Source organism: Gymnoscopelus braueri (assembly GCF_963280865.1).
Source record: "Gymnoscopelus braueri genome assembly, chromosome: 19".
Taxonomy (NCBI): Eukaryota; Metazoa; Chordata; class Actinopteri; order Myctophiformes; family Myctophidae; genus Gymnoscopelus; species Gymnoscopelus braueri.
Window position 1 is genome coordinate 40,605,026 of NC_137621.1, and position 27,235 is coordinate 40,632,260.

General features: G+C 42.3%; 3 protein-coding genes across 9 annotated transcripts in view; 2 read left to right on the plus strand and 1 right to left on the minus strand.

The window, feature by feature from the left end:
* The window catches only part of daam2 (dishevelled associated activator of morphogenesis 2), a 145,684-nt gene extending 141,631 nt beyond the window's left edge, over positions 1-4,053 (plus strand). Inside the window, exon 26 of the mRNA XM_080413281.1 lies at positions 224-4,053. Within this exon, the coding sequence (XP_080269407.1) occupies positions 224-436 (213 nt within the window). The 3' untranslated portion in view covers positions 437-4,053. The remainder of the gene's footprint in view (positions 1-223) is intronic.
* Positions 4,054-13,039: 8,986 nt separating this feature from the next.
* On the minus strand, positions 13,040-18,560 carry LOC308074020 (ADP-ribosylhydrolase ARH3-like). The gene is made up of 6 exons (XM_080413357.1): positions 18,193-18,560; positions 17,351-17,447; positions 16,970-17,177; positions 16,393-16,580; positions 15,289-15,389; positions 13,040-13,830 (listed from the first exon to the last, which is right to left on the minus strand). Exons 1-6 carry the CDS (start codon positions 18,389-18,391, stop codon positions 13,439-13,441), a joined length of 1,185 nt encoding a protein of 394 aa, XP_080269483.1. The 5' UTR covers positions 18,392-18,560; the 3' UTR covers positions 13,040-13,438.
* A 5,325-nt stretch (positions 18,561-23,885) lies between these two features.
* Positions 23,886-27,235, plus strand: part of LOC308075208 (zinc finger MYM-type protein 4-like) — a 60,915-nt gene continuing 57,565 nt past the window's right edge. For all 7 annotated transcript variants that reach the window (XM_080414896.1, XM_080414897.1, XM_080414900.1 and 4 more), the window contains exon 1: positions 23,886-24,167. In XM_080414896.1, the coding sequence (XP_080271022.1) occupies positions 24,129-24,167 (39 nt within the window). In that variant the 5' untranslated portion in view covers positions 23,886-24,128. The remainder of the gene's footprint in view (positions 24,168-27,235) is intronic.

The following is a 27,235-nucleotide window of genomic DNA, read 5'->3' on the forward strand; positions in this document are numbered from 1 at the left end:
TTAATATGTGATTCAGTGGTCTGGTTCTTGATCCATGCTTTGCTGTTTATGTTGCAAAGCTAGATGGAATTATTAATTCTCTTCCTCTCTCTTTGTCTCTTTCTGTCTCTACGACTCTCATCATTGTGCTCCTTTTCTTTCTTTCTTTCCTTCCTTTCCTTCATTTATTTTTCCTACCTTCCTTCCTTCCTTCCCTCCTTCTGTCCTAACTTTCTCTCTCCAGCTCAAGGAACAGAGGGAGCGCGAACGGCGGTCCAAGAAGGGCGGAGCCTCAGACGAGGTGGGCGGAGAGTTCGACGACCTGGTGTCGGCGCTGCGCTCGGGCGAGGTCTTTGACAAGGACCTGAACAAGTTCAAGCGCGGCCGCAAGCGCTCGGTCAACCAGCTGGTGGAGGGCGGCGGGCGCGAGAGGCCCATCACCAAGGTCAACTACTAGGCCTTGAAAAACGAGACAGACACCCTGCTTACCCTCCCGTGGTGTACATTTCTTAAAAAAACGCTGACGTTTAACTTTCGATGCCAGGCCCGCGAACTGAGACCAGACTGGTCAGTGACAATGGAAGGAGGACACACGCGTTTAATGGTGGGACTGGACATGTTGGTGGCATGTAATAACAGCCGTACCGTTTGAAGGAAGTAAGACTGATTCTTTCATTGCTCTCGCAAAGCTCTTTCCCCCATCACAACTTCATTTCCTGGACTCCTGTAACGTGCTCAGATCTCTTGAATGGGACAAAGACCACTTGGGACGGACGGACAGACAGGCTACTGTGACAAATGGTCCCTCGTGTTTTTCGGCACCTTTTCAAGTTTCAACTCTGTGCTCTTTCGTTCTCTCACTCCCATTCTCTTAGATCACTTTCCTTTCACACGTAATTTGGCTGTTACCTCTGCAACATCCACTGTGGTGGGGCAGCCCTATTTCATAGCTATCCGGTGCTGAAACACGTAAGATATTGGGGGTCAGCCAGTCACACTGTACATAGAGGCGAGGATGAGAGAGAGAGAGAGAGAGAGAGGTTTGGCTGATTTTGTGGTCTCTCTCAAACTCCTGTGGAAATGCAGGAGGGGAACCTCTGAGCCAGTGTCCAAGCCGCACGTCCATTCTGACGTTCAGGTTCGAGGGTGTCCTCCAGACCAACAGAGGGCGATGATTCCAGCTGTTGGGGTTCTCTCCCATTCTTCTCCAGCACAGCACAGCGCTGGCCTGGCAGACAGTGACTGCACAGCCCGTAAGGGGCAGAATGGACCATTTGAGAGCGTAAACTTCCTTTAACCACTTAAACCCACAGCCTCCGAATTGTGGGGAAAGCCTTTGCTGAAAATAGCCGATCGACAAGCTCACAGTGCGTTGTGAGCTTGTCGATCGGCTATTTTCAGCAAAAGATTTCCCCACAATAACAGAAAATACACTAGTATAGAGCCCTGTGGGACTCCGGTCAACCATATAGGGTTTTAAGTGGTTAATGCAAAGAATGGAGTACGAGTCCACAAATGTGAACTCCCCACAGTTCTTTGTAAGTTGGACGTCTGGCATTGAAGGGACTCAGGAAGGATACAGTTAGCGGTGGCACGTGGTTAAGGGGGGGGGGGGGGGTTCAGTGGTTCAAAGTGGGCTCACATTGGGATTCACCTCTCCTCCCACGTATACTTGTACCTCGTCCTGCACACAGCATTCCCAGGGAGAGCCCAGTATTCCCGGAGGGCACTTTGTTGAGGACACGGCAATTCCCAAGGAAAACCAGCCCCTCAGCACACCCCCACCCTACACCCCACCCAAAACAAAGAGAAGAAAATTCAATGTTGACTGTGCCACAGGGGTCAAGGTTCACTTATAATCTCTTATTTCTTCGGTGGTAAAAAGAAAAAGGAAAAAAAAGAAGGATTGTTTTGGCATAATCCAGTGCCAAAGTGATGAGAAGATATATATTATGTATTAATAAAACAAAAAAAAACATAATGCAATTAGGCGTTTATATATTTATATTTAGATGCAGACAAGCTAATTGCAAAGATTTAGTTTTTTTTTATGTTTTCATGGCATTTTTTGTTCTTTGTACACGCTAATAGTTACGTCATTTGTTGGTGTTTTAAGTTCACATTGCAAAAAAAAGATTGACATTGAAGTGGAATTCTTTTACATTTTATTTTGTGCTTTGTGCAAAAAAATAAGAAAAAAAAATTGCTTGTCCATTTCACACATCCATGTCTTGTTTGCACTACACTATTTCAACAAACCTCCAAAATCCAACCCAAAGTGTTCTTTGAAAATAATCATTTTCTAATCTTAAACTCCCTGTAATTAAAGGCTAACGCTAACAGACACAAAAACGGGACAAAATATAATTTATTATAACACAGTTTAGTCCCCCTTTTCTTATTTGAACAGCTCATATTTCACCCACACACGTTGATTGACGCTTGTTCTGTGGGGCTACAGTATAATGAGAAACAGTATGTCATTTCCTTACCTAACACAAGTGCATTAACTGGCCATCGGGTCAACATTCAGACGTTTTCATCGATGTCTTTCTTGGGAACCAGCGGGCCGATCTCCCGCAAAAGATAACGGTTCGAGTGAGCGCTCAGCACCCAGATTTATGCTCATGCAGCAACATGTGCATTTCTTGTCTTTTACGTTCTTTTGAGATTGTAATACCAGACCCTGGCGTCTATCCTGCAGGCTCCTGTTGGGTACAGCACAATACGGGGGTACAATACCTGGGAGAGGCTTGGATGCAGATGGTTTTAGGGAAGAGAATGGATGTTCACTGTCTTTCACCCCCCCACTCACCACCATACCTCCATGTGGCCAAATAGTTGATATCGTTGCTGTAGTGCAGAAATCTCCATATCTCCATATTCAAACTTTTTGTGTTTTTTCGTAAATGAATGCCCTACTTAATCATACTAAAGCGTCACACAAGTATCAAAAGTAGCAGATCCGCAAAAACGAGGTGCGAAGCGACACGTTTTCAATTTTGGACATATGGGGTTTCCACCCGACAGAGACGATATACTGTATAATGTTTTTTTTTATATGGGGCTGATGCTGTTCCTGTCAATAAAGCTGTACCAAGATAACTCTTGAAAGGACTAACAGGACACAGGCCCATGTACCGCAGCCCACACCGGTTTGTTTTTGTTAACCTTTTTTTTAATTATTAGCAAGTACTATGGTGTTTTATATTTCTTAATTCTTAGCGGTAGAAAAGACAACGGCTGCGATGCATGTGGAACTGACCTGAAGGTCCTTGGATATTGCCTTGGGGACGGTGTTCATGTCCTCTGATGGACATGCCCTATTTATACTTTGTCGTAAAACAGTGTCCCCGTGCCGAAAACATAAGTTTCCGGTGCGGGCCACCGTTATACGGCAAAGTATGTATATGGTGCAGACGGAATGGCATCACTAGAAAATGCAAAAGTGCCCCACCCACTGGGAGTGGTCGGAAAGATGGGAAAGGCCATTACTTTTCAGAAACGCACACCCAATACACAAGGACAGAGAGGGACAACGTTCCAATGAAGAAAGAGAGTCGGGGAAAGGCATACTGAAACAAACCGGGGAACGCAGAGAGCTAGTATGTTAGATTTAGTATCGCTGGCCTCAATTTGTAGTATCATACGGCCTACAGTGGCTACAGTGTACATACACTGTAGCTCCGGACAAAAGAGACTGAATTACTGTAGTCCTAGGTTTTCCAGAAGGTGGCATATCTTTTTCCTGTGCCGGTTCATTTTCCCATAGCTTTGTGATTGGTTCAGCAGCAGATTTGAACTGGAAACACTATGAAGCTCTATGAATTTCCGGTTCAAACCTGCTGCCAAGCCAATCAAATGGAGCTATGGAAAAATGACCTGGAACAGGAAAGGGGTACGCCACCTTCTCGAGACCTGGGGCTGGGACTACAGTTAATGCACAGAGCCTATTACAAGAAACAACTGAACGATGAGCTATGGCTTGTCCGAAGTTCCATCAAAATAGAATAGCTCAGGGTAAATTGGAAATGGACGCTCACTGGTCTGTAACTCCGAGAGTGTATAAATGACTATATATATATATATATATATATATATATATATATATATATATATATATATATATATATATATATATATATATATATATATATATATATATATATATATATATATATATATATATATATATATATATATATATATATATATATATATATATATATATATATATATATATATATATATATATATATATTTACAGACCTTGTAAGACACTGTTGGAACCCTGGTAGTCCCCGGACCCTATGTTGAGAAACGGTGTCCTAATGAATTGGCACGAAGTGTCATATCCAGTAGATCTGTTTAATTTACAGCAGGACAGTAGAACAGTTGGGCTTTACAAGCATGCAGATGAATCAATAGCCGCTCTTAACAAAAAAATACATTAACAATTACAGTGTACCCTGAGCACCTATGTGGAAGTTGCCATTCTTTTCTCCATCCATTTCGGCGATAAAACTTTAGGGCAGAGAAATAGGTCTCAAGAAATTGATATTTTGCCATAGCACTTGAAATGCAGCATTATATTCTAAACACACACACACACACACAGGGGGGTAACAAGTACATGAACAGAAAATTAAAGATGTGCAGTATCCATTCATATCCAGTATGTAATGAAGATCTTTAGGCTTGTGATCACAATTTGGCGTCTTTGTTTTCCCTCCACTTTGCCCATTTTGCGCTCGATCTTTTGCGTTTTGCTTTACACTTTTAAGTGCCTGTTGCCCCGTTTCCACGCATGTACCATTCCTGTTGTTAGTTGTTTACTTTAGTACTTTACCAGTGCTGGTGGCTTTCTCGGTTTCTCCACATCTACACACTAACCACTTAAACCTTCTATACTTTGTAAAACGGACCTGCGATGCAACTGTACTTGGTACGCTCTTTTTCACTCACCATATCTCTTCGCCAAAAATAGCTGATATACAAGCTTGTAGATAGGCTATTTTGGGCTAATGTACCCCCCATAGTCTATGTTTGAGAAGCCAGAGTATAACATAGGGTTAAAGTGGTTACACTGATTGTGATACTACAGTATATGAACACATTTCTGCAAGGACCCCTGCGGGTCCCCAGACCCCCACTTAGAGCACACACAAGACGCACAGTGCAGAAAGGTTCTTGGCATTTGTGCATGCCCCACATTTTCAGATGTTAATTTTTTATACCAAATAGACAGGGACTGAGACTGTCCGATCCTCTGGAATGCTGCCCCCCCCCTCCCCCCACCCCAACTGGAAAAATCAATTAGGTCCCAAGCGAGGAGGGAAAACAATATGATTTGTCTTTCCTCACTCAGCATCCTCATGTACATTTGAGCTGTTCTATTTTCCATTCTCTGTTTTCTTTGGCTATAGAGCTACTACAAGAAGTTCAGTAACAGACTTTGACAGTCTCTCAAAACATTATTATTTGTTTTCTTTTTATCCAGAGCTTTAATCCATAGTGTATGTATAGTCTATTTACAAAGCGGTATTGCTAATTTTTTGTCAGTATTATTACATGTTTGTATTGTCACATTGTTTGGATATGATTATTTGGCCATTGACTGGCTGATTGGGGTGCGATGATAGAAAACCAAGAGGAATGAAAAATTGTAGCCTGTTCAATGCACTTTTAATGTGGGACATTTCCATTCCCAATGCCATGGTGTGGGCTCAGTTACCCTGAGATGAGAAGCGTGCAGCTTTAGAGGAGAATTGAATGGTGGAGATAGACCGCAATGAGATGGAGACAGAAAGAAAAGGTTGCAAGTGAGGTTGGGTACAGTAGGTAACAGAGTGGACTAGATACAGTAGTTCTTCAGTGGTTTTAAATTCAAGGACCCCCCCCCCGTAACTCTGAGCGTATACAAATGTAACCAACGCTCAGAGTTGCAAACCTGTAAGGGTCCATTTGAAACTCCCCCTCCATTGGAAACCACTTTAAAACCCACTGGACTAGAACTATGGGGAAAAGACTTGGGTGTAGATGTTTTTGTTAAAGTTTGTGTTCAGTAACGGGGGTCTCCCCATCTTTCCAGGACGTCGGATCAGGATACCAATTTTCTCCAATCATGAGAGAGCACCACAAAGATCATTCATCAGATTCAATTTTTATAGTTCTCCCAGTTCAAATTGTGCAATCTTTTTTCTTAATCACTTCCAGTTTCACTTGTTTATCCTGTATGAGTTCTCTCGTGATTGGATACAATTGGTATCCCAACCTGAAAACTTATTTTCTTCTCACTAAAGAGCTGGAGACTAGGCGAGGCCACCTATTTAACATTTCATTTAACAAAAATAATATAGTATATAGTTTAGTATATATATATATATACAGTGGTGTGTGTGTATGTATATGTATGTATGTATGTATATATATATATATATATCTCGCACACACACCGCCTGTAATTAAGTGATGAAAGCGTGCTCTGATGCTATGAGAGCGCAGTGAGTTGTAAAGCCTGATTTACGTATACTTATACTGTATGTTGTGATGGTGTCATATGCCGAAAACAGCAGCTCCAAAAGCTTACAATGTTTTGCCATTGTAGATCTGCTATTTTTTGGGTGCGCGACACCGTCATACGACAGAGTATAAAGTACAGTAAGCATAAGACCACTCATGTTCCATCTGTCACTTGCTTCTGTGTAAGAAAAGGAGAATGTTTGCCGACACAACCACGTTTCTGTTAAAGTCACTGCACTTGGCATCAACCCGCATGCCTAAAGAAGGGTGCACAAATTGTGGTCTGTTATCGTTTAATATAAAAAATGCTTGCAATATCGAAAACACCTGTTACACAAAAGATTTTTACTGCCTGAGAAAAGTTGCACCTGATTTTAAAGGTTGTATAATTGTGAGGAGTCAGTATTTTTATGGTAAAAAAAATGAATAAATCCTCCACCGAAAGATGTATAGTTAAAAAACAAAAGAAAAACATTTGTACACCATTCTTGATGTTTGAAATAAGATTTAGAAAATTACAAAAAAAGTTGAGGAATGTTAAATTTTCCTGTAAATTGTACCTCTATTTATTTGCCTTATTTAGTTTGCTATATTTTGTATGTATACACAGCATTACAATAAAATGTTATATTAAGAATATGAATATGAATAATTATACTGTGGTCCGTGTATGTTGGATAGATTTCAGACTTGTGTAAGAATGAGAAACATTCTTTTCCTTATTCATTTCTATAATTTTATTTTTGTTTTGTATCTTTTTTCTTGCCCTGTGTCATTTTGTAGGGTTACAATAAACTTTTGTCCCTTACAAAGTAGTAATTTATTCCTTCCTTGATTAATCTCATCCTTGACTTGTGTGGGTGGGTGTTTACAGTTGAACTCTAGGTGGCATTCTCATACAAGGACAGCTTCTCAATGCTTATATATATATATATTTTTTTTAAAATCCCATACAGTTATGATGACTGTTCGGCACTAATATGCTTTGAACGTATGTGCCCTTGTATCCTTTAGTGAAATGCAGTAACCCAAAAAAAATAGAAAGTATAGCTTGCCACTACTAAAACAGAAATACTATGTAAGCCTACCATGGCATAGATAGCTGAGTGGGTGCATGTTTTTTTTTCAGTGATTTCACTAACCATGACAACTTCAAGGAGAGGGAGAGAGGATCTAATTAATGAAATCAACTGGTATAGATTGGAAATGACAACCTGCACCCATTTTGGCTCAATATAGTCATGGTCATGTCACATGAAATCTGAACTGAATCCAGTTACCACCCGGTCAAAGTAAACTACATTTAGACACTCCGATTCTTTTACTTGACCTTATGGCATGTGTTGCAGTCTCTCTCCCCACCTTGGGGCAAGAGTAGTCCTTTTTGGAAGTAAAGCCACAAGTGACAGGGACACAGTGCCACCAACTGGCACTAATAGTTTGCGACCCACTGGACAAATATTTAGTATTTTTCCGACCTGTGTGACCTGTAGACATGGTTACAGCTGTGTACATTAACTACTTAAAGGAGGAGTTCACCCAAAAAATGACTTATTTTCTATCAATAGCACACCCTATGAAGCCTTGAATCCATGGATTATTTTTTGTTTTTGTCGCATTCTTAAGCTAATAATTTGATTCCCGTCTCCTACCGGCTAATGTATCCGGTAGGAGACACAAAGTAGATTATTTGTGTCTCCTACCGGAAATACACACGTATTCGTGCCCAAAATAAGGACATCAGTGTTACATTTCAAATTCATTCATTTGAATGAAACTGAACCTACACTTTTAAAAAAGCATAGAGGATGGGTGAGGCAAGGACACATGAACAAATGACAGCAACAATTCTGTCATAACTAAAATAAAATAATACAAACATTTATTACAATCATTATTTAAATTACAGCTTAAGTGCATTTTGGGTAGTCTTTTTTTTCTTTCTTTTTTACTCACCCAGAATTGTGTGTTCCCACACCTTTTCAGCTGGAGACCCAGAAGAGAAATTTGGCGTCTGCCCGGGACCACTACAGGGTGAAATGAGGATGGAGGGAATGCCTTGGTTGTGTTCATGAACCTGATTATCCGGGGGACGTACTGCAGCTATTTAGCAATCTATTTGGTAATCTACTGCCAGTGCCATTTGCCACCTGGAGTAGAATCTGAAACACTATAAGATTGATTGGGATTGGCTAGGGTTTTTGTGAGTGATGCAATTTGAAGTACTCAACAACACCAAAAACACATTTAAACCTAGCACTTCAACTGCAACAAAAATAATTATGGTTTATTCCCCCTTCTGTCTTTGGATGCTGTGAAAGATCCTCTGGTGATTTCCCATAATCTGAGGTCGCTCTGTTCTCAGCTCATTCAGTAGACTGGACATATAGATGTCCATTGCGTTCCAGAGAATTTATCAACAGCTGGTTTTCCACTGTCATCTTAGGCTGCTCGTACCCCATGGCAGCCTTTTTCAGCTGCATTGACCACCAGGTTGGTCATGTCTTTGGGCCTTTAGCAGAGCCTAGTGGTAAAAGATGACGGCTACAACTAGGGCCAGGAGGAGAATCCATTTGAGGGTGCTACCGACATGGCCTTGCACTGGCCGAGTAGCAGCGAGTTCCTCAATCTTTTCCTGTGATTGGAACACATTGATAAAAATATGGATTACAACCTTTGGATACTACACTCAACGCTCTGGTTCTATGATAAGGCAACTCCGGCTGGTGCTGAAGATTATGTTTCCCTCTCAATTCCACTCATTCCTGTTGGAATATCTAAAAGGCAGTGTGCTACACCTAAACCTACTCACAATCCACACAGAAACAATCGTATTGCTATTAATACCTCTCCATATAGTCCCTTCTGCTGAATCAGTAAAATGTAAGATCCCTTGTCAATAAGTCCTTAATCTGCCAGAATTTTACATTGAAATCCATTTGAATATGCCCTCTGGCCCTCTCATTGGCTGCGGGTACATGGACAGTTTCATTCGGAATGAATACACTTCTATTCGGAATGAATGAATGGATGAATTCATTCAGAATAGAAATGCTCATGTAAACACCTCAATTGGAATAGAATATTCCATTCCAGTCTGACCCGAATGAATTTTCATTCGGGTTAGGAGGGGTGGTATAGACCGTTTGAATCGGGATATACCAATCGGAATTGACCATGTAAACACTTTTTTTTAATTTTTTTTCCTAACACTCCTCTCTGTTTGGAATACATGCATTACTTTGCGCATGTCCGTGCTTAGTAGTGCTGTCAGAATTGTCCAAAAATCTCTAATTCGGCCACGGTCGCTCCTGCGGGATAAAATGAATGATTCTATTCTATAGCGTCATTTAATAAGCCTGTAATGGTTAAGCCCAGACTTGTCCAGGAGAACGGACGCTCCGAGGATTGCTGGCCTAGGCTACACTTATATGGATTTTTTTCTAAACAGGTATTTTAGGCCTCAGTTTTTAAAAAGAATCCCTGGCCACATGACAAAGATTTTTTTTTTAAATCCCTGTCCACACGTAAACGCAGAAACGCATTGATCAGCTGCAAGTTTAAATTTTAAATCAGATTTTACATTTATTTTATGTATGAGGGGCCAAATACGTATACATTTTTAATCACATGTTAAGGCCCAATACTGCAATAGCTGCATTGTTTTAATAGCATACGTGAACAAAAATAAATGAAAACAACATTATTAGGGCGCAGCTGCAGCGAAAACAGATGAGTTTTACTTAATCAATTCATTACATGGGCAGTCGGAACGGTCGTCCCAAAACACCACGCCCCACGCACCTTTTGAGCGGGCCATCCACGGCCGCTCCATGGTCGCTGGATTTTGACCCGGGGCGATTGTGTTTTAGGGCGACAGACCCCGCATTCACCCGTGTGCGCACCGCGCGCTACTCGGCGCAGTAAGAGGGTTTTCAAAGCTTTTTCATAATAATACAAGAAAAAACGTGACACTCGGTATAATGAGTAGCTTATACTTTCTACTTAAGTATATTTTGATGCCAATACTTTTGCACTTTTGCCATAAATGAGCGTGCCTTGTTTCATAGACTCTCTCTCTCCATTTATTATTATAATGACCATGAGCGGTCCGGTGTTTATGTATTATTATTTATTATTATAATGACCATGTGCGAATGCGCGATGACGTCATCGTACCTACATGAGAAATGTGACAAATAGTATAGGCTAGCCTACGTGTCTGGTACCAATACAAAAAAAGAAACTGGTCTGAACTTGTAGATCTACTACTTTTGCATTAAAACGGCGATAACAAAGGAACACAGGCTTGTACCGCATACAACGCTGCCTGGCCAGGAGTCGGTGCGTTGCTTACCGGCCTGTCTACGACCGACAGACCTCCGCCGCGGAGGCACAAGGGGGCTATTGCCTCCTCCCATGCCTACCAGGGGAAGCTCTGCTCCGGGTAGTGGCCCCTGGTCCATGCCCGGGCGTAGGAGGGAACCACTTTGCGCATGTCAAAAGTTATATTCCGAATGAATGCTTTGGTCATGTAAACGAGGAATACTTTTATTCAGGTCCCATGTAAACAGGTGAGTGGATCAGATTCCTCTATTCGGAATGAGTTCATTCGGAATGAATTCATTCTGAATGAATACATGATGGTCCATGTACCCGCAGCCATTGAGTCCTCTCCCTCTGAGTATCAATTATCAACCTGAGTATCAACCAAGGTTGACAGGCCGAGGAGGTAGCCTTGCTATAATACACAAACATTATTTGTGCTTCTCCTCTTTTGAGAATCTGAGCTTTATTCTAAAGAATAAATTGCCAGTTTAATCTACAGACCCCCTAACCTCAGTTCTGGTTTTATTGAGGAATTTGCAACTATGTCATCTGTCATTATGTTACAGCATGACAGAGTCCTTATTCTGGGCGACTTATTCATGTTTGTTGCCCTTCTACCTCTCCATTCGCCTCTGATTTTATTAAACTTTTAGATTCCTTTAATTTCACCCAATGTGAAGCAACCCAAACATGACAAAGGGCACACACTGGACCTTGTGCTCGGTCTGGGGATCTTAGTATAATACCGAAATGCATTGCCAAGTCGTCTGCATGTTTCATCCTTTTTGGGAACCCTAGGACTTTCCACTTTTCTGTGTGGCAGATTTTTCCAATCACCAACCTTGGTCAGCAGCAGGACCATTGTGTAACCACTTGGTGGGGCTGCTTTTCCAAAGTATCCAATAGACTGTAGCACCATGCAGGCTTACAAGAGTTTGCCATTTCTCATGCACAGGCATAGGCATATAGGTCATAGGTCAGACTTCAAAATGAGGTTTCGGATTTCTATTTTAAGATATATTTTTTCTCTTTTTAAATACATGCATACATTCAGATGTACGCTGTCTCCGTGGATGACACATGAGATTGTGGTTTGTAAACCAAAATCAAAGGGGAAACATGGTGTTAAGTTTGCAGTCAAAACAACTTTGTACAAAGCTGTCCAGGTGAATATCGTCTCTGTCGGGTGGAAACCTCATATGTCCAAAACTGTTACTTTTCAGCATTCAAATTCAAAAATAGCAAAAAATAGCAGATCGACAAGCTCGGAACCAGTGTGTTGATCAGATGGACGCATTAGTATTGTACATTATTCTCACTAAATCATATTATGTATGCATCCCTTCAGATCCTGATGTGATGTCTGTGGGTGGAGAACTCAAGAATGCTAGGCCATGCCTGAGGATCTGCAAGATTCTGCTTAGATGGACAAACTCACTACGGTGTGGATTGAGTACAAATGCTGCCCCATGTGTTACTTTTCTTCCGGAGTCCTAGAGAAAACCTTTCGTATAAATGAACTGTGCACAGCTCCCACACTTACGTAGGTACTTAGATATGTCAATATACCGTATGTTTATCTTTTGATAGGCTAACATTGTGCTGTTTGTGTTACTCTTAAAGGATAGAAAATGTGTCCCAGTTGATATAGCAACAAAGGCCCTATCATGCATTTTAACTTCACTGAAAACTTACAGGTGAACGCATTGTTAAAAGTTAGTTGATCCCTCTCTCCTATTTTCTCACAGTATTTTCAGTTTCTTAACACATAAATAATAAAATTCTGTCCTCTTTTAAAAGGGGGACCAGATACCAAAACCACATCCAACCACATTTTCAGAATGTTTGCTCAAATTAAATATTTCCTTACACATGTCAACTTCAAAAAGTTTATTAAATAATTATTTCTCCATCAAAAAGGATAAAACATGTCATGATCAATGTATAGTGCAACCGTCACGACAAAACGATTGTTCGACACAAAACAGGGAAGACCACAGATGACGCGTTTGCATTTGTCTCCGTACGTGTGTGTGTAAGTGTGTGTGTGTGTGTAATGCACATGCATGTATGCACACAAGGTTTTTTGGTCATCTGTCTGTAGTGAAATTCAGCAATTAGGTTAACCAATAAGCCAGTCAAATCATCAGTCAAATCATCAACAGATTTTGAATTGTGGGGTATTATATTTACTTTGTAGTTTCTCTCTTTTTACTCAGATGTTCAGTTGCATGAAAAATAGTTTGTTAGCTAGCACTGTTAGTACCCTTATCAGTTCAACAGTTGGTTCCTGTGGGTTGGCTTATAGTACTTATAGGAATGCTAACGATCAGATTTTAAGCTGGTGATGATATTGTAAGTTTCCCCCCAAATGTCAATCTGCTAAAGTGCTTCATAAAACAGAAGAGGCTAAAACAAAACCTGAAACACCAATGTGGCTTTAAGTGTCTCTTTAATGTGTGTGTGTGTGTGTGTGTGTGTGTGTGTGTGTGTGTGTGTGTGTGTGTGTGTGTGTGTGTGTGTGTGTGTGTGTGTGTGTGTGTGTGCGCATATGAAGTGCATCTTGTCTTTCTGTCTGTGTCCCTCCGTACAAGTCCAGTTCAAAAGATCACTCCGAATCTCTCTTCTTCTCTGTGCAACTCATAGTGTCTGACTGGTTGTCTGATCCGTCACCACAGCCCTGCTTCCCTGTCCCACTAACTTCCCCCTGTGGTGACTGGCGGTACAGCATGTGAAGGCGCTCTGCAGTCACATGGGCATCTCCAGTTCCCTCGCAGCACTTGATCCACGTCAGTGGAATGGTCTCAATGCCATAGTGGGCCCCAGCAATGGCCCCAGCCATGCACGCTATGGTGTCTGTGTCCCCGCCAAGGGCCAGGCTGTATGCCATTGTCCTCTCTAGGCCTCCGTAGCGCTCCGGAAGGCCATCTCGGGGCTGCAGACAGTGGAGCACACAGAAGATGGCAGTGGGGACAGAGTGGAGCGCCGCGATACCGTTACCTGGAAGAAGAGACAGAAAATACAGTGAGTGCGACGAGAATCGAACGATAAATATGGTTAATCCTCCAGGGGCCATGAATGTGCTCAGCAAGAGACAATGGGTGCATCCACACATAAGATGCAAGTCATCGGAAGTCCCATCCACTCCCATGTTATAGGAAAAAACGGAAAGACCGCCCGATGCGCGTCTAAAGCGCATATCCGGGTTCCGCTCTTCCTTGTGTAACGACCAGAAATGGCCGGAGCAAGGGCTTGCGACAACTAGCGTCAACTTGCATCTCATGTGTGGATGCACCCTATATGTGCATAACTGTAGTTCACTTTTCCAGAAGGGGGCATACACATTTCCTGTTCTGGGTCAGTTTCCCATAGCTTCATTTGATTGGCTTAGCAGCCGATTTGAATGGGAAACTCACAACACACTTCATAATGCGTTTCCCATTCAAATCTGCTGCTGAGCCAATCAAATGAAGCTACGGGAAACTGATTCGGAACAGGAAATGTTTATTACCCCTTCTGGAAAAGGGAACTACAGTTATGCACAGGTTTAATTGTCATGCCAATCAGCCCACTGGATTAAAAAAAATGTGGTCTAATGGTGGCACTAGGGGAAAGACCATGGGGTAATGGAGGCACTAGGGGAAAGACCATGGGGTAATGGAGGCACTAGGGGAAAGACCATGGGGTAATGGAGGCACTAGAGCAGTGGTTCTGAAACATGTTTGGCTCAGGGCACCCCTGTTAACAACTTTTTTATCCACGGCACCCCTGAATTACATTGTTACTTTATAGCACCTTACATTTATGTAAGGTGAAAATAACTTTCTACTTGACGTTTAACCCCAGCATCCCCATTCCGAGGGAAAACATTCACCAAAAATAGCCGATCTATACATTGTGACGCGTTGCGACACGTTGTGAGATTGTAGATCTGCTATTTTTGGCGAAGAGATTTGGTGTAGACTGAAAAAGAACGCACCAAGTACAGTGCAACTCCGTTTTACAAAGTCAAATATGATCAAAGTATTCTGCGGCACCCACTTTGAGAAACCCTGCACTGGAGGAAAGACCATGGGGTAATGGAGGCACTGGAGGAAAGACCATGGGGTAATCTAAATCGGTAGATTAGGGGTTCACAGCTTCCTTAGCAATCCAGCCACTACTTGTTGAGGCAAGTTATTTGTGAAAAACGAGTTGGACAAATGGACTAATTATTTTAACCCCACCACTAATGAGGCTAAAAACAAAACAGTTGGATGACAGGTTGATTAATAAAGCTATGCCCAATAAAGAAAAACTTCTGGTTTGTTTTAAATGGGAAATGGGAAAAATGGGTGGGAGGCTGCAGGGATGACAGGGGGGAACAAATGAAGGAGGAAAAGAAGAGAGAGGGAGGTATTGAAAGACAGGGAGAAGATCAGATATACTGTACATATGAGATTTCTGACAAATACTGACCGAGTTCAGAGATGACCTCTTCTATGCTGACCTTACTCCTGTCCATCAGGTCTTTAACTCTGTGTAGGCGCTCACAGAATGGCTTTTCTGCTTCTTTCAGGCTGTGAAGACACAAGGTCGTTACTCGTGACATCAAAGGGAACCACTGCTTATGATCAGGGTTTGAACATTTACAGCAAGTAAAGGCCAAACTGTATGTTGCATCATCCACGTATGTCTGTGTCCTCAAAAGTAGACAAATCACTGCATGGTGTCACAAAACAGAACCACTACACTGGATTGTGCACATGGGAATACCTGGTAATTAAATTGAATGTGAAAATCATGAATAGTCGAAAAATAGTTTCTCTCTTATTTTGTGCTTCCAAAGAAAAACATTCTCCATAACTGCTGAAAAAAGCAGCTGTCTGGGTATGAAGATTTATGACATCACATGTGGAGTAGCTAGTTGTACATATTGGACTGTATTGACTACACTTGGTATAACATTGGCCTATAAATGTACATCATAAATATCTTGCATTCAAAACCAGCTACACTTTCAATGCTCTGGAAGACTAAAAAGTTAAATATGAAATGAAATGTCTATTCCCAGCACCAGGGTCCAAAATGGAGGTAAGTTCCTGAAGAAAAAATCCTGAATTTCAGGGAAAGTTCCAAAGAACTGGGGAAAGTTCCAGTGGTTGATATCGGGCAGTAGCAACTTACTATAGACAAGGAGGCTACAGCATTATTATACTACCGGGTATATGTATTTTTGTAATCATATTGGGAGATATTCCTTTTACGTATTCTAAAAAAATTCACAGAATATTCTGAAACCATTTTTTACATGCGATGTTGCATGGTATGCGTGCTTGCATGGGGCATCATTAAAGTAGTGTTCCCACTGTTAAACAAAATCCCCACTACACTCATTGAGCGACTACACTGCCCGCAGGTGTTATCTACCCAGAAGTAATGGTAAAGATTGGGTCTATACCGATGTTTTCAGACAACCAACCGAAAGGCAGATGAAATGAACGCACGAGTACGGACGGAGACATCATCTTTGATGTTGAGTATAAACGTTTTTTTAGATGCATGTTAGGTATCAGTACTCACACTCTGGCGTCACTGCGTGCGGACTCATCATCCTCCATCTCTTCCATCTCTTTGATCAGCCGGCTGATAAATTTCTGGGGCACATCTAGCGCCCCCTGCAGGGAGAGGTGGACGGCCAGCGCCTGCAGTACAGCTCCATTATAACCCAAAGAACAGGAGTGGGTTAGCATGGCTCCCTGACAGGCAAACTGGAAGAGGGAAGGGAGAGAGAAAGGGTGAGAGAGAACTCACTTCTAAGTTGAAACTACTCCCACTAAGCCACTAGAATTAGACCCTCTTCATGTGGCAATATGGATAAGACAGTTTGCATTCAACCTAGGCCTGTTTTACAATGTGCTAGACCCCTGGGAGATGGATTACTGAGGTGGAGTGCAAGACCTACCATCAGCTCCCAGTACTTACCGCACGACTTGTCGCACCCAAGCCGTGCTACTCATACGCTGAGTTGCCGGTGCCCGGGATCTAACCCATGACCTCGAAAGGAGAGTGCTCTACCGACTGAGCGCTCTACCAACTGAGCTATCCGGACACCGTAGGCTCAGCGATCTTAGCCCACTGGATAAGATTCAACACTCACCCTCTTGACATCGGCAATGTCAGGGAAAGCCAGTGCGAAGGGGGCCGCCCTCATAGCCCCCCCGTTTCCAAAGGAGCCTCTGCCGTTGAACTGATCCCTGGCTGGCTGGTATACATCACTAAGCTGTGGAGAGGACAGCTTCTTCAACACCTGGACCACTCCAGAACCATAACCTCGGCCAGGAGAAAGACTGTATTCCTTAGCAAACCTACGGGGGCAAGAGATGTCAGTTTCAGTCAATGTGCAACTGTGTGTGTGTTTTCTACAAACTTTTCTCTGAAACATTATACATAAACCATGATAAAAGTTGCAAGTGTTAGTTGCTAGAATCAAAACAAGTTTGCTCGGTGGTCAGTGTAGGTGGGTACAAGTGTATATAACCTGCGAGCCATATCTTGCTCATCAAAGCCAGCCCGGGCCAACAGGGACTGGACCACACATCGTGTCATGGCCGTGTCGTCACTGTACTCAAGAATACCTGACACAGGAAGAGAGACACATTACATTACAGTACACAGTAAAAACAACCAGTGTTCATTTATCCATTTGAGTTAAATAAACACTGTAATAATGTCTCATCTTACTAACCACCAGCCTACCAAAGAGTTGGACCATTGGATGATGCTCAGCTGAACAGATATGAATGTGAAGACTAGCACAACAACATTTTTGAGACAGTATTAATGTAGCCTGAAACTGTTGTCCGCGCAGGTGAAACAGCGTGATCGGAGATTCTGCAGTGTTCTCACTTAAATGCAACATGGGAGTTCATTAGCCTGGGATCAAGACTATCATAGTCATAGATGTATTTTATCGAGTCTGACTTTTGCTTTCGTGTATCGTCAGACTCGATCAAATACATTATGATAGTCTTGATCCAAGGCTAGGAGTTCATACTTCATCCTCCAATTCACGTGAATATACAAGAACCCCAGCAGAAGAGTAGGAGGGGAACAGCATAAAGCCCTAGTGTTGCTAGCCTAAGTGCCGCAGTCAGATGATTTCTGTTCCACATAGTCAATCATGTCATGCAATATCAATCGGATCTCCCTCTGCGTGAACACACATTCTGCACTGAATCCATCACCTTCCATATGGGATCTCCCCCCACACTCACTGTGTGAACACACATTCTGCACTGAACCCATCCTCTCTCTCCCCCCCTACCCTCCCCTCTCCATCCCTACCCTCCCCTCTCCATCCCCTCCCCTCCCCATCCTCACCATCTCCCTTGGTGTCGTCCTCCAGGCTGCTCAGATGCTGCAGCACGCTCTCCATGGGCACCTCCTCCGCTCCCTCGAACTCCCCGCCGACGCAGTCGCCCAGCGCGGCGCCCACCAGGGCGCCCCTGAACCGGGACAAAGACGCCGGCGGCCCCCCCGCTGCTGCCATCGCCCTCACTGCCGCTGTCATCATTGCCATGCATCCGTTGTGGAAGAAGACACTGTTAATAGCCCTTGATTTATCAATACAAATAAGAGGATCCCACTGAAAAGAGGCGATGGTGATGGTGGTAAAACGCAAACTGTATCAACATCAGCAACAATAACAAACAACCTCCTCGTTGCTGCTGCTGCCTGTGTGTCGCTCTTTCTTCTTCCTGATTAGTGTTGCCAGGTTTTGTGAGAGAAACAAGCAGTCGGGTCTAGGAAAACAAGCCCCAGAGAAGCAACTTAGGCCACATGACATGAGCACTTTATAAACCGATATGCATCGGCTAATTTCAAATAAATCTTGGAGAAAAGGTGAGAAATGTGGAATATGTTTGAAACATTTTAACAACACAATCTATCCCACTCCCTGGCAATTGGCATAAACTATTTTCAGATGGTGGTCCGCAGACAAATACATAAATTAATTTAATTTGGGGGTCCTTGACTTGAAAATGTTTAAGAACCAACGAACCACTGGTGTAAACAACACTAGAAACAAGCCCCCCCAAAAAAACTACCGATATTTACAAGCAACTTCAAAGACAAATAAGCCCAAAGTCGCTTATAAAAGTGGACATGGCAACACTATTCCTGGTGCCTGTGAATCGTATAGGTCGCCGTACGACGGTGTCGCTTGCCCGGAAATGCCCGATCTACAAGCTCACAGCGCGTCGCTGAAGCGACAGGATGTGAGCTTGTAGATCGGCTAATTCCGAGCGCGCGACACCGTCGTACGGCGGAGCACAGTTGCGTTGCTGCTGGCCTGGTTGTTTGACCCCGTTCGAGTCACTGCTGCGCATTTATGATTACCGTAATCTCAATCTTTCGACCCACCTACTTTCAAATGCAGCATTCACAGGGATACAAACTAGTAAAATAAATGTAATAATAACGGCAATAATAACAACTATAATAGGGACCCTTGGCCTTGAGGTTAAACGTTAGCAGCGACAGTTCATACAGTTCAGTGATTCTAAACCCCTTTCGTTTCATGTAATTATCCCTTTGATATGCATATTAGGCCACATATTAGGCCAGTTGAGAACATTTTCTTTATCTCTATGACCCCAATTACACTGTAAATCCTCAATGCTTAAAAGCAATGTCCAATGTGTGGCGTTAATCACATTTTAAAATAATTTATCAAACTGGAAATTTGAAATTAAATACCATTATTTCCACAAATAACCCAATGACAGCATGTCAGAAAACAACACACAGAAAAAGAACACTGCAAAAAAGTAGTTTTATATTTAGAACTCTTGATTTATTGAGATTATTTACAGAAATTAATTGCATTGAATAAAACTTGAAAATTGGACTGAAAACACAACCAAACCATAACCAAAATGATTGCTGTAAAGGCAACTCCGCACCAAACAGACTCGTCCAGACTATTGCAGACTACTCCAGACTGCAACAGACTGGTATTCGGTTGGCAAAAGTTACCATTTAAGTCTGTCAGCCGACTGGCCATTCATGTGCTAATTTGACTTTTAGCGTGCCAGCGTTGCCAGGTCTGCTTATTATAAGCGACTTTGGGCTTGTTTCCCTGCAAAGCCACTTAGGGATGTTCCCAGCGTTTTTTCTTCACTGACGTGCAGTGGTGTAAAGTAACTAGTACATTTACTCAAGTACTGTACTTAAGTATAATTTTGAGGTACTTTTACTTTACTGGAGTATTTCCAATTGTCTATACTTGTACTCCACAACAATTATTTGAAATGTTTAGTTACTAGTTACTTTGCAGATATAAATCATTATGAAACATACATTAACCTCTTTTGCCCTATTTTATACCTATAAGCTATTTGAAAATAGCAGATCTACAAGCTCACAACGTGTTGTCACATTCAGCCCTGGACTTCACTGACTGAAGTAGGGGTCACATTAATCACATTAGATTCACATAATGTATTTTACCCACAATTAATTTTCATTCAAATGAAATGTTAATGAACTTGCACTAATAATGACTTTAGTTGATTTTTCACTCTTTAAAATATAGTATTTCTTAATTATTAATAATTACAGCTTTTTTTTTTTTCACGATTTTTTATTGTTTTTAAATAATAATAAAAAAGGAACATACAAGATTTCCACCCGACAGCCATAATATATAGCCAATATATGGTTCTGTATCAGTATATGAGTCCGTTTTTGCAGATTTCATTCTAATTGGCTACTATGCCTGCATATGAATTTCATGAGCCTGGGTAGGTCACCCTGGCTTGGCGGAGATATGCCCTGTAGCGCACACTCCGCCAGTGATGTAAAGTAACTAAGTACATTTACTCAAGTACTGTACTTAAGTACACTTTTGAGGATTTTTTACTTTACTGGAGTATTTCTAATTTTCAGTACTTTTACTTCTACTCCATACATCTCTGAGGAAAATATTCTACTTTTACACCACTACAATTATTTGAAAACTTTAGTTATTAGTTACTTTGCAGATATAAATTATTACATTATAAAACATACAGTAACCACTTTAGCTCTATTTTATACCTAGGCTATTTGAAAATAGCCGATCTACAAGCTCACAACACGTCGCGAAGCGACGCGTTGTGAGCTTGTAGATCTGCTATTTTCAAACATTTGAGTACTTTTACTTTTGGTACTTTAAGTACATTTTGATACCAATACTTTTGTACTTTTACTCAAGTACTTCTACATTGCAGTATTGATACTTTTACTTAAGTAAAACATTTGAGTACTTTTTCCACCACTGCGCTCCACACAGCAGCAGCAGGTGAAAGCAATTCACTTAAACGAGGGTTGTGTTGCACACCAAAACTGCGCGAAAGTAGGTCAAATCAATCAATCTCTCTCTCTCTCTGGGAGCAACAACGAGAAACAGTGAATGTAGGTTTTCATAGACATGGTCGCTTGTTTCTCTCACATAATCTGGCAACACCGACAGCCCTTTGTTGTCACTGCCACTGCTCTGCCAGTCGGCTAAAAAGCTGAACATGTTCGGTCGGCTCTGGGTCGGCCGAAAAGGTCCCGACGGACCCCCCGACGGACCCCTAACCGACTGGCCGACGCTTCCCGAAGCCAAATCGGCCCAAAGTCGGGCCGATTTGGATTGGTCTGGAGCCAGCTTAACAAAGTCAAGAAAGATAATTGGTTCGCCGCGCCTCCGACCAAGTGGAGCTTACTATGTAACCCTGCTCAGGTTGTGTGTCTGTCTGTCTGTCTGTGTGTCTGTCTGTGTGCATGCACTACCTATGTAGTCGAGGGCGCCAGAGTGCAGGAATTTAGACAATGCTCTGATTTAAATGCAACACCACACACACACACACACACACACACACACACACACACACACACACACACACACACACACACACACACACACACACACACACACACACACACACTGTTCTCTCCCCATCACAGTGAAATAACACGGATTACAAGTCCGTAAATACACAATATTTTCGAGCTGCGTTCGCTTCCAGCGTTCGCGCGTCTTACTTGTATAATATTTACATGTATTTACAAGTACCCGTGACCTCTGACCTAGATGATGGGGAAATGCTGCTGCTCTTGGACTCATATGTAGTAGAGGTTATAGCATCAACACACTGTGCTGTACTGGCCAGCTTTGTAAGTGTCGCGCTGTACTGAGGCTTTGATAGAGCTGTGCTGTAGCCTATTTGGCTCTTACGCTTTGACACTGAGAACACTTGGAGATGGGGTACATTAGTCTCTGTTCTTGGTAGTGCCTTTGTCGTGGGAGAGGACATCCTTCTGCTGGATAGGTGCTGAACGTACGTTAGGCGGAATTGGCGAAAAGGACACTCTACTCCGACTCCTACGTGAGGTGCCGTCGGCTCTGTCCAAACTGCCATAACCCTCGTCTGAGTGGTGGTGCAGGCGGTCTACTGCTGTCTGGTGAGTGGAGAAGGACTTCTGAGGCGGAGCATCCTTGGACGTTGAAGAGGCTTCAACCTCAGCCTCCTGGCTGAGCGCTGATGCTAGTGTGGACTGCTTGGTTTGGGCAGGCTCTATGCAGGGCTGTACCGGCTGCTTGAAGGGCCGACAGGAGGACTTCTTCACCACGACAGGCTCCGCAGGACCTGTCCCATGGTGTCCCATGGTGGCTGTTTGCTGAGATGATGGACTCTTCTCTGGGTTGAGAAACAAGACTGGATGATGTGGATCTGGTTGGTTGTTGTAGCTCCAGTAGGAGTTGCTGGTAGTTCGTTGGTTAACGGTTGGCTGGCTGGTGATGATCGCAGGAAGGTGAACTCTCTGTTGGATCGACTCTTTAACTCGGTGAGGAATCTCAGAATGAAGCTTCAACGGCGCGCGTTGCGCTTTTTATTTCGGACCGTGTGTAGCCTACGTCACACGACTTTTAAAAAGTCGCGACTCGCGCCGCGCAACCAATCAGCGTTCATCAGCAAGCGACTGAGATGCGTTTTTTGAAAGTCGCGCTGCGGTAACCATGGTTTCATCAACACACCTGGAGGTGCCCCGGCGGTACTCGGTGGTGTAAATTAACCAAGTACATTTACTCAAGTAGGCTACTGTACTTAAGTACAATTTTGAGGTACTCTTACTTTAGGCCTACTGGAGTATTTCCAATTTCTGTACTTTTACTTCTACTCCACTGCATTTTTGACTTTTACTTAAAGGTAGGGTAAGTGATTTGCGTTGGTTAAAATAAGTATTAAATAGCTCTATATTCTGATAGTACTCATTGCTATAGAGTGTTTGTTCAGTATTAGGAGTCTCCTTGTCTCTCCACCTCTTTATTAAACAGAAAATGCATTTTCGTTTCAGTTTCAGTTTCATTTCCAATTTTATCCAACCAGGACAGCTAGAACTCAATCAGGATACAGATTAAACAAGTGAAATTGGAAGTGATGACACTAAGAAATGAGCAGACAAAATTGGAACTGGAACACTATATAAATTAAGCTTAAAAATTGGTACTTTCTCCTGATTGGCTGAGATTTTGACACCTACCGAAAAATGTATTTTCTGTTTATTAAAGAGCTGGAGAGACAGGGAGACATCTGTTACTGAAAAAACACTCTATAGCAATGATTTCTATCAGAATATAGTATTTTAAACTTTTAACAAAATACTTTTTGTTTTAACCAAAAAATACCACTTACCCTACCTTTAAGTAAAAAATGGTGAGTACTGATGCAGGAGGGATAACCATCATAGATGGAACATTAGTGTTTAGTTGTTTTCAGGGGTGAGTAGACTTCAAGGAATCTTTTAGGTCATGTTGTTGTTCTTAACTTGCATTTGTTATATTCTAAGACCGTTTAATAATGTATTAAAATTAAAAGGTTGCAAAACGGTGTGAAGCTTAATTTATGCTCTGTCTACGACGGTGTGGCGCCGAAAATAGCAGAATGTGAGCTTGTAGATCTGCTATTTTCGGCTTTTAGTTGGGCTGACCCCGGAAGAGGAGGAGCAATGTGTGACAGTTGATCCCGGAAGTGAATGTCTTGTTTGGTGTTGCCAGTCCAGTCAGATGAGAAGAGCGCAACACAGTGTGATTGATCTGTGTTTACGTGTTCTTCTAACTAAATGCATCTCCTCGCATTCATAACAACTCGGGAACCACCCTTCGATCTAGCTGGCTTCGGGGTTTGTAGCAGGAGTAGGTTTGTAGTTATTCAGTCGTGCTTAGCCTCGTTAGCTTAGCCTCCTCGGAGAGTGCAGGGCGCGCGGCATTTTTGCAGCATTAAAACATGGCGGATCCGGAGGGGCATCGGGAGAAGCGATCAGAGGTAATAATGACATATTTTTTTTACCCCAAATGCTGACCAGTAAACACCCTGACCACACAGTACGACATGACATGTTAGCTCAGGGGTCTTCAATGTTTTTCAGGCCAAGGCCCCCCTAGCGGAGAGAGAGATGAAGCAGGGACCCCCTCTATATTGTATAAAATTGTGTTTCATTTTTTTTTTTTTTTTTTTTTTACTTGATCTGCTCTTTTTTCTCCCCTACACCTCTTTCCCAAAAATAGCCGATCTACAAGAGATCTGCCATTTTTGGCTTAAGTTCTCCTCAGAAAATGGATGGTAGGGGGTTGAAGTGGTTAATGTAAGAGAAAAAAAAACAAATCCTATCGCACAAAGATTTGGCGGACCCCCTATAGTAGCTCTGAGGACCCCCCAGGCCGGGGTCCCGGACCCCCTGTTGAAGACCCCTGTGTTAGCTGACTGATCAACCTTTTAACGAAATGACCTGGATTTCTTGGCATTGCTGGTGGGCACGTTCCAAGGTCCGCTGTGCCCATCACTTCTTGATTCTTCTTGAATCACGTCTTTTGTGTGCAGAGATGGTGGGGTAAAGATGTATGGATCTGTTGTTCACCATCACGCTTTTGGTGTCTTATGTACCTGCCTGGTGTGACAGAACCATGTCACTGTAGATCATACTTTTAGATCACTGATTATCTCATGCTTTTGATTGGTTGAATACATTTTTAACAGTTTGCAAAAGTTACAGAGGTACAGTTATACAATGATGCTAAAAGGATAACACAAATAGCTTATTTCCATTGTGGTCCTGTGTATTCAGGAGTTTTGTCTTGAGGGCGGGGAGAGTAATGTCTATCCAGTCAATGGTGAAAGTGTATATTCACTCAGTTATGCCCAGTGTCCAGCAAAGGTAGCTTAGTACTCTGCTAATACTGCTGTATTTAATGTGCCCTTAAATATTGGACCGTCCTAGCTTGGTTGCAGTTGAGTGAACTCAAAGGAGAAGAAGTAGCCCAGGTAGATGTTGTTGTAATGTCTAACCTGCTTGGTGCCAGTGATACATATTTGATTTGTAAAAACTGCCGACAGCATGAAACAGTCAATATACAGCATATTTATGCAATGAAACTATCTTGTTTACAGCATTGTGTATATATTAGCTGCGACATCATAGATGCCATGGTAAATATGCCAAGCACACATGTGAATGAACTTAAGTACATTTGTGCTAGTGGCAATAATGTAAAGAATTTGTAATGGGTGCATTCAGACTTAGGCACCAAAGATACTGAAGGGTCAACAAAGTCATTAGGGTCTGCCTCTTAGGTTATATGTTGTGTGCAAAGTTTGGGGTTGAGTGCAGGAATGCAAATGACATGGCAATCCACCCATTAGATTGTTAGTATATTGTCTGCAAAGTTGACATTTGTACCTGAGGGTAATGCTAGAATAATAATTTAAAAAAGTCCCCCTGGCTACATATGGCATGTAAACATGAGAGAATGGAAATATTTGTTAATTTCAACAAACGGGATAATGGTCAAGTAACTAGTCAGTGCAAAGAAATCAATTAAGTATTAAAAAGTAATCAGAACGTAGTAACGACAACAACAACATGCTATCTAATATCATACCCTGCTTAGTGTTTGGGCGCTCAAGCAAACAGTATTATATCTATTTTACATACATAGCATGTTTGAACATTGTGGAAAATGGAGAGCATCTGCATTCCTGCCTGAGGTGGAGGGGTGGCCATTCCACAGCAAATGTTTTGTTTAGTTGGTAAAATCGTTTCATTTGGTAATCGTTTAGTATATCCATCTTTTATTCAAACTCATTGTGCAACTGGCAGGACTAGACTTCTTGATTAGGCATCATGTGGGGACCGACCGGAAACCACTTTATAGAATACGGTGCTGTCAGACAGAAACCCCTTATCTCCATATTTTGGAAAAAGTAGCAGATCCATAAGCTTCGCGCTGCATTTTGAGCATTTAGAGCTCTGCTACTTTTGCTATTTTTGAATTTTAATGCGGAAGATTAACAGTTTTGGACATAATGATCCGACAGACGAATTCTAGAGTAGGCGTGGCCCTAGACCGCATCACACAGGTCAGTTTGGAATGAAAACCAGGCTTCTCAATGTGGAAAGGCTGGCTGGGACACGAGGTTAGAAGCTTCAGCCAGGAAGTAGAAGTGAGTGTTAAGAGTTGTGGGGTGGATCGTGTCCAGGGGGTAAGGGGGTAGGCCATCACCATTATTTTGAATTAGATGGAGGCAAGGAAACTAAATTTAAGGAAAGGCTGGACGCCAGGTATGCGCCATGACGCTCACAGGTGGCAAACTTGCACCGGAAGTTCGGTGAAATAACATTGGAGTCAATGAGAACCGGCTGGACAGCTTGTGAACAAACACTATTTCTGAACCATTGCGACCGTTGTCATATAATCGGTTCAGGAATATAAAAGAAGGCACATAACAGGGCTATTTTGTGACCACTGGTTTTTCGATGTGCACAGTAGGTATTGAGGCATCTAAACAGCCGCGTATATCGTTTCAGGCTCGGTAGTATCGCGAGATTTGGTTGTCAGACTGGCAATGATGGACAGTCTTGCGATACTATGTGCTCTTTAAATACCTCTATAAAATTATACAGTGCACACATCAAAAAGTAACACAGCAGAAAACAATGTTTTTTACGAAGGTCTCAGTCATTCAGAAATAGTGATTATGTATAAACTGGTCCACCTGGCCCCCATTGTCTCCAATGTATTCCATTGAAGTCCCGGATGTATTTTGCCACCCAGTGCGACGAATCTGCCAGCTGGAATTGCTGGATAGAGAAAATGACGTCGGCGACCTTTACTTAAATTTAGTTTCCTTGGATGAAGGGGGGAAGACATGTAGAAATTCTGGATCAGCTGGTAGAGGAAAGGTCATGGGGTCACTCGGTCAAATCAGTAGGATTCATCCTCGACAGGGGAGCATGCTTCTTTTTCATAATAATAGTTTGTTGTTATTTTGATATCCTTAGACAATGTCTAAGGATCTAATCTACTTGATGTGTGAAATGTGAATGGAGCGTGTCA

Excerpts from the sequence above, each read along its gene's own strand:
- LOC308074020 (XM_080413357.1), bottom strand. The coding sequence starts at position 18,391 with ATGGCAATGATGACAGCGGCAGTGAGGGCGATGGCAGCAGCGGGGGGG. Across the intron at positions 17,178-17,350 it reads GAGCAAGATATGGCTCGCAG|GTTTGCTAAGGAATACAGTC; the intron begins GTTATATACACT and ends TTGCCCCCGTAG. Across the intron at positions 15,390-16,392 it reads GCACGCAGTGACGCCAGAGT|CCTGAAAGAAGCAGAAAAGC; the intron begins GTGAGTACTGAT and ends GTGTCTTCACAG.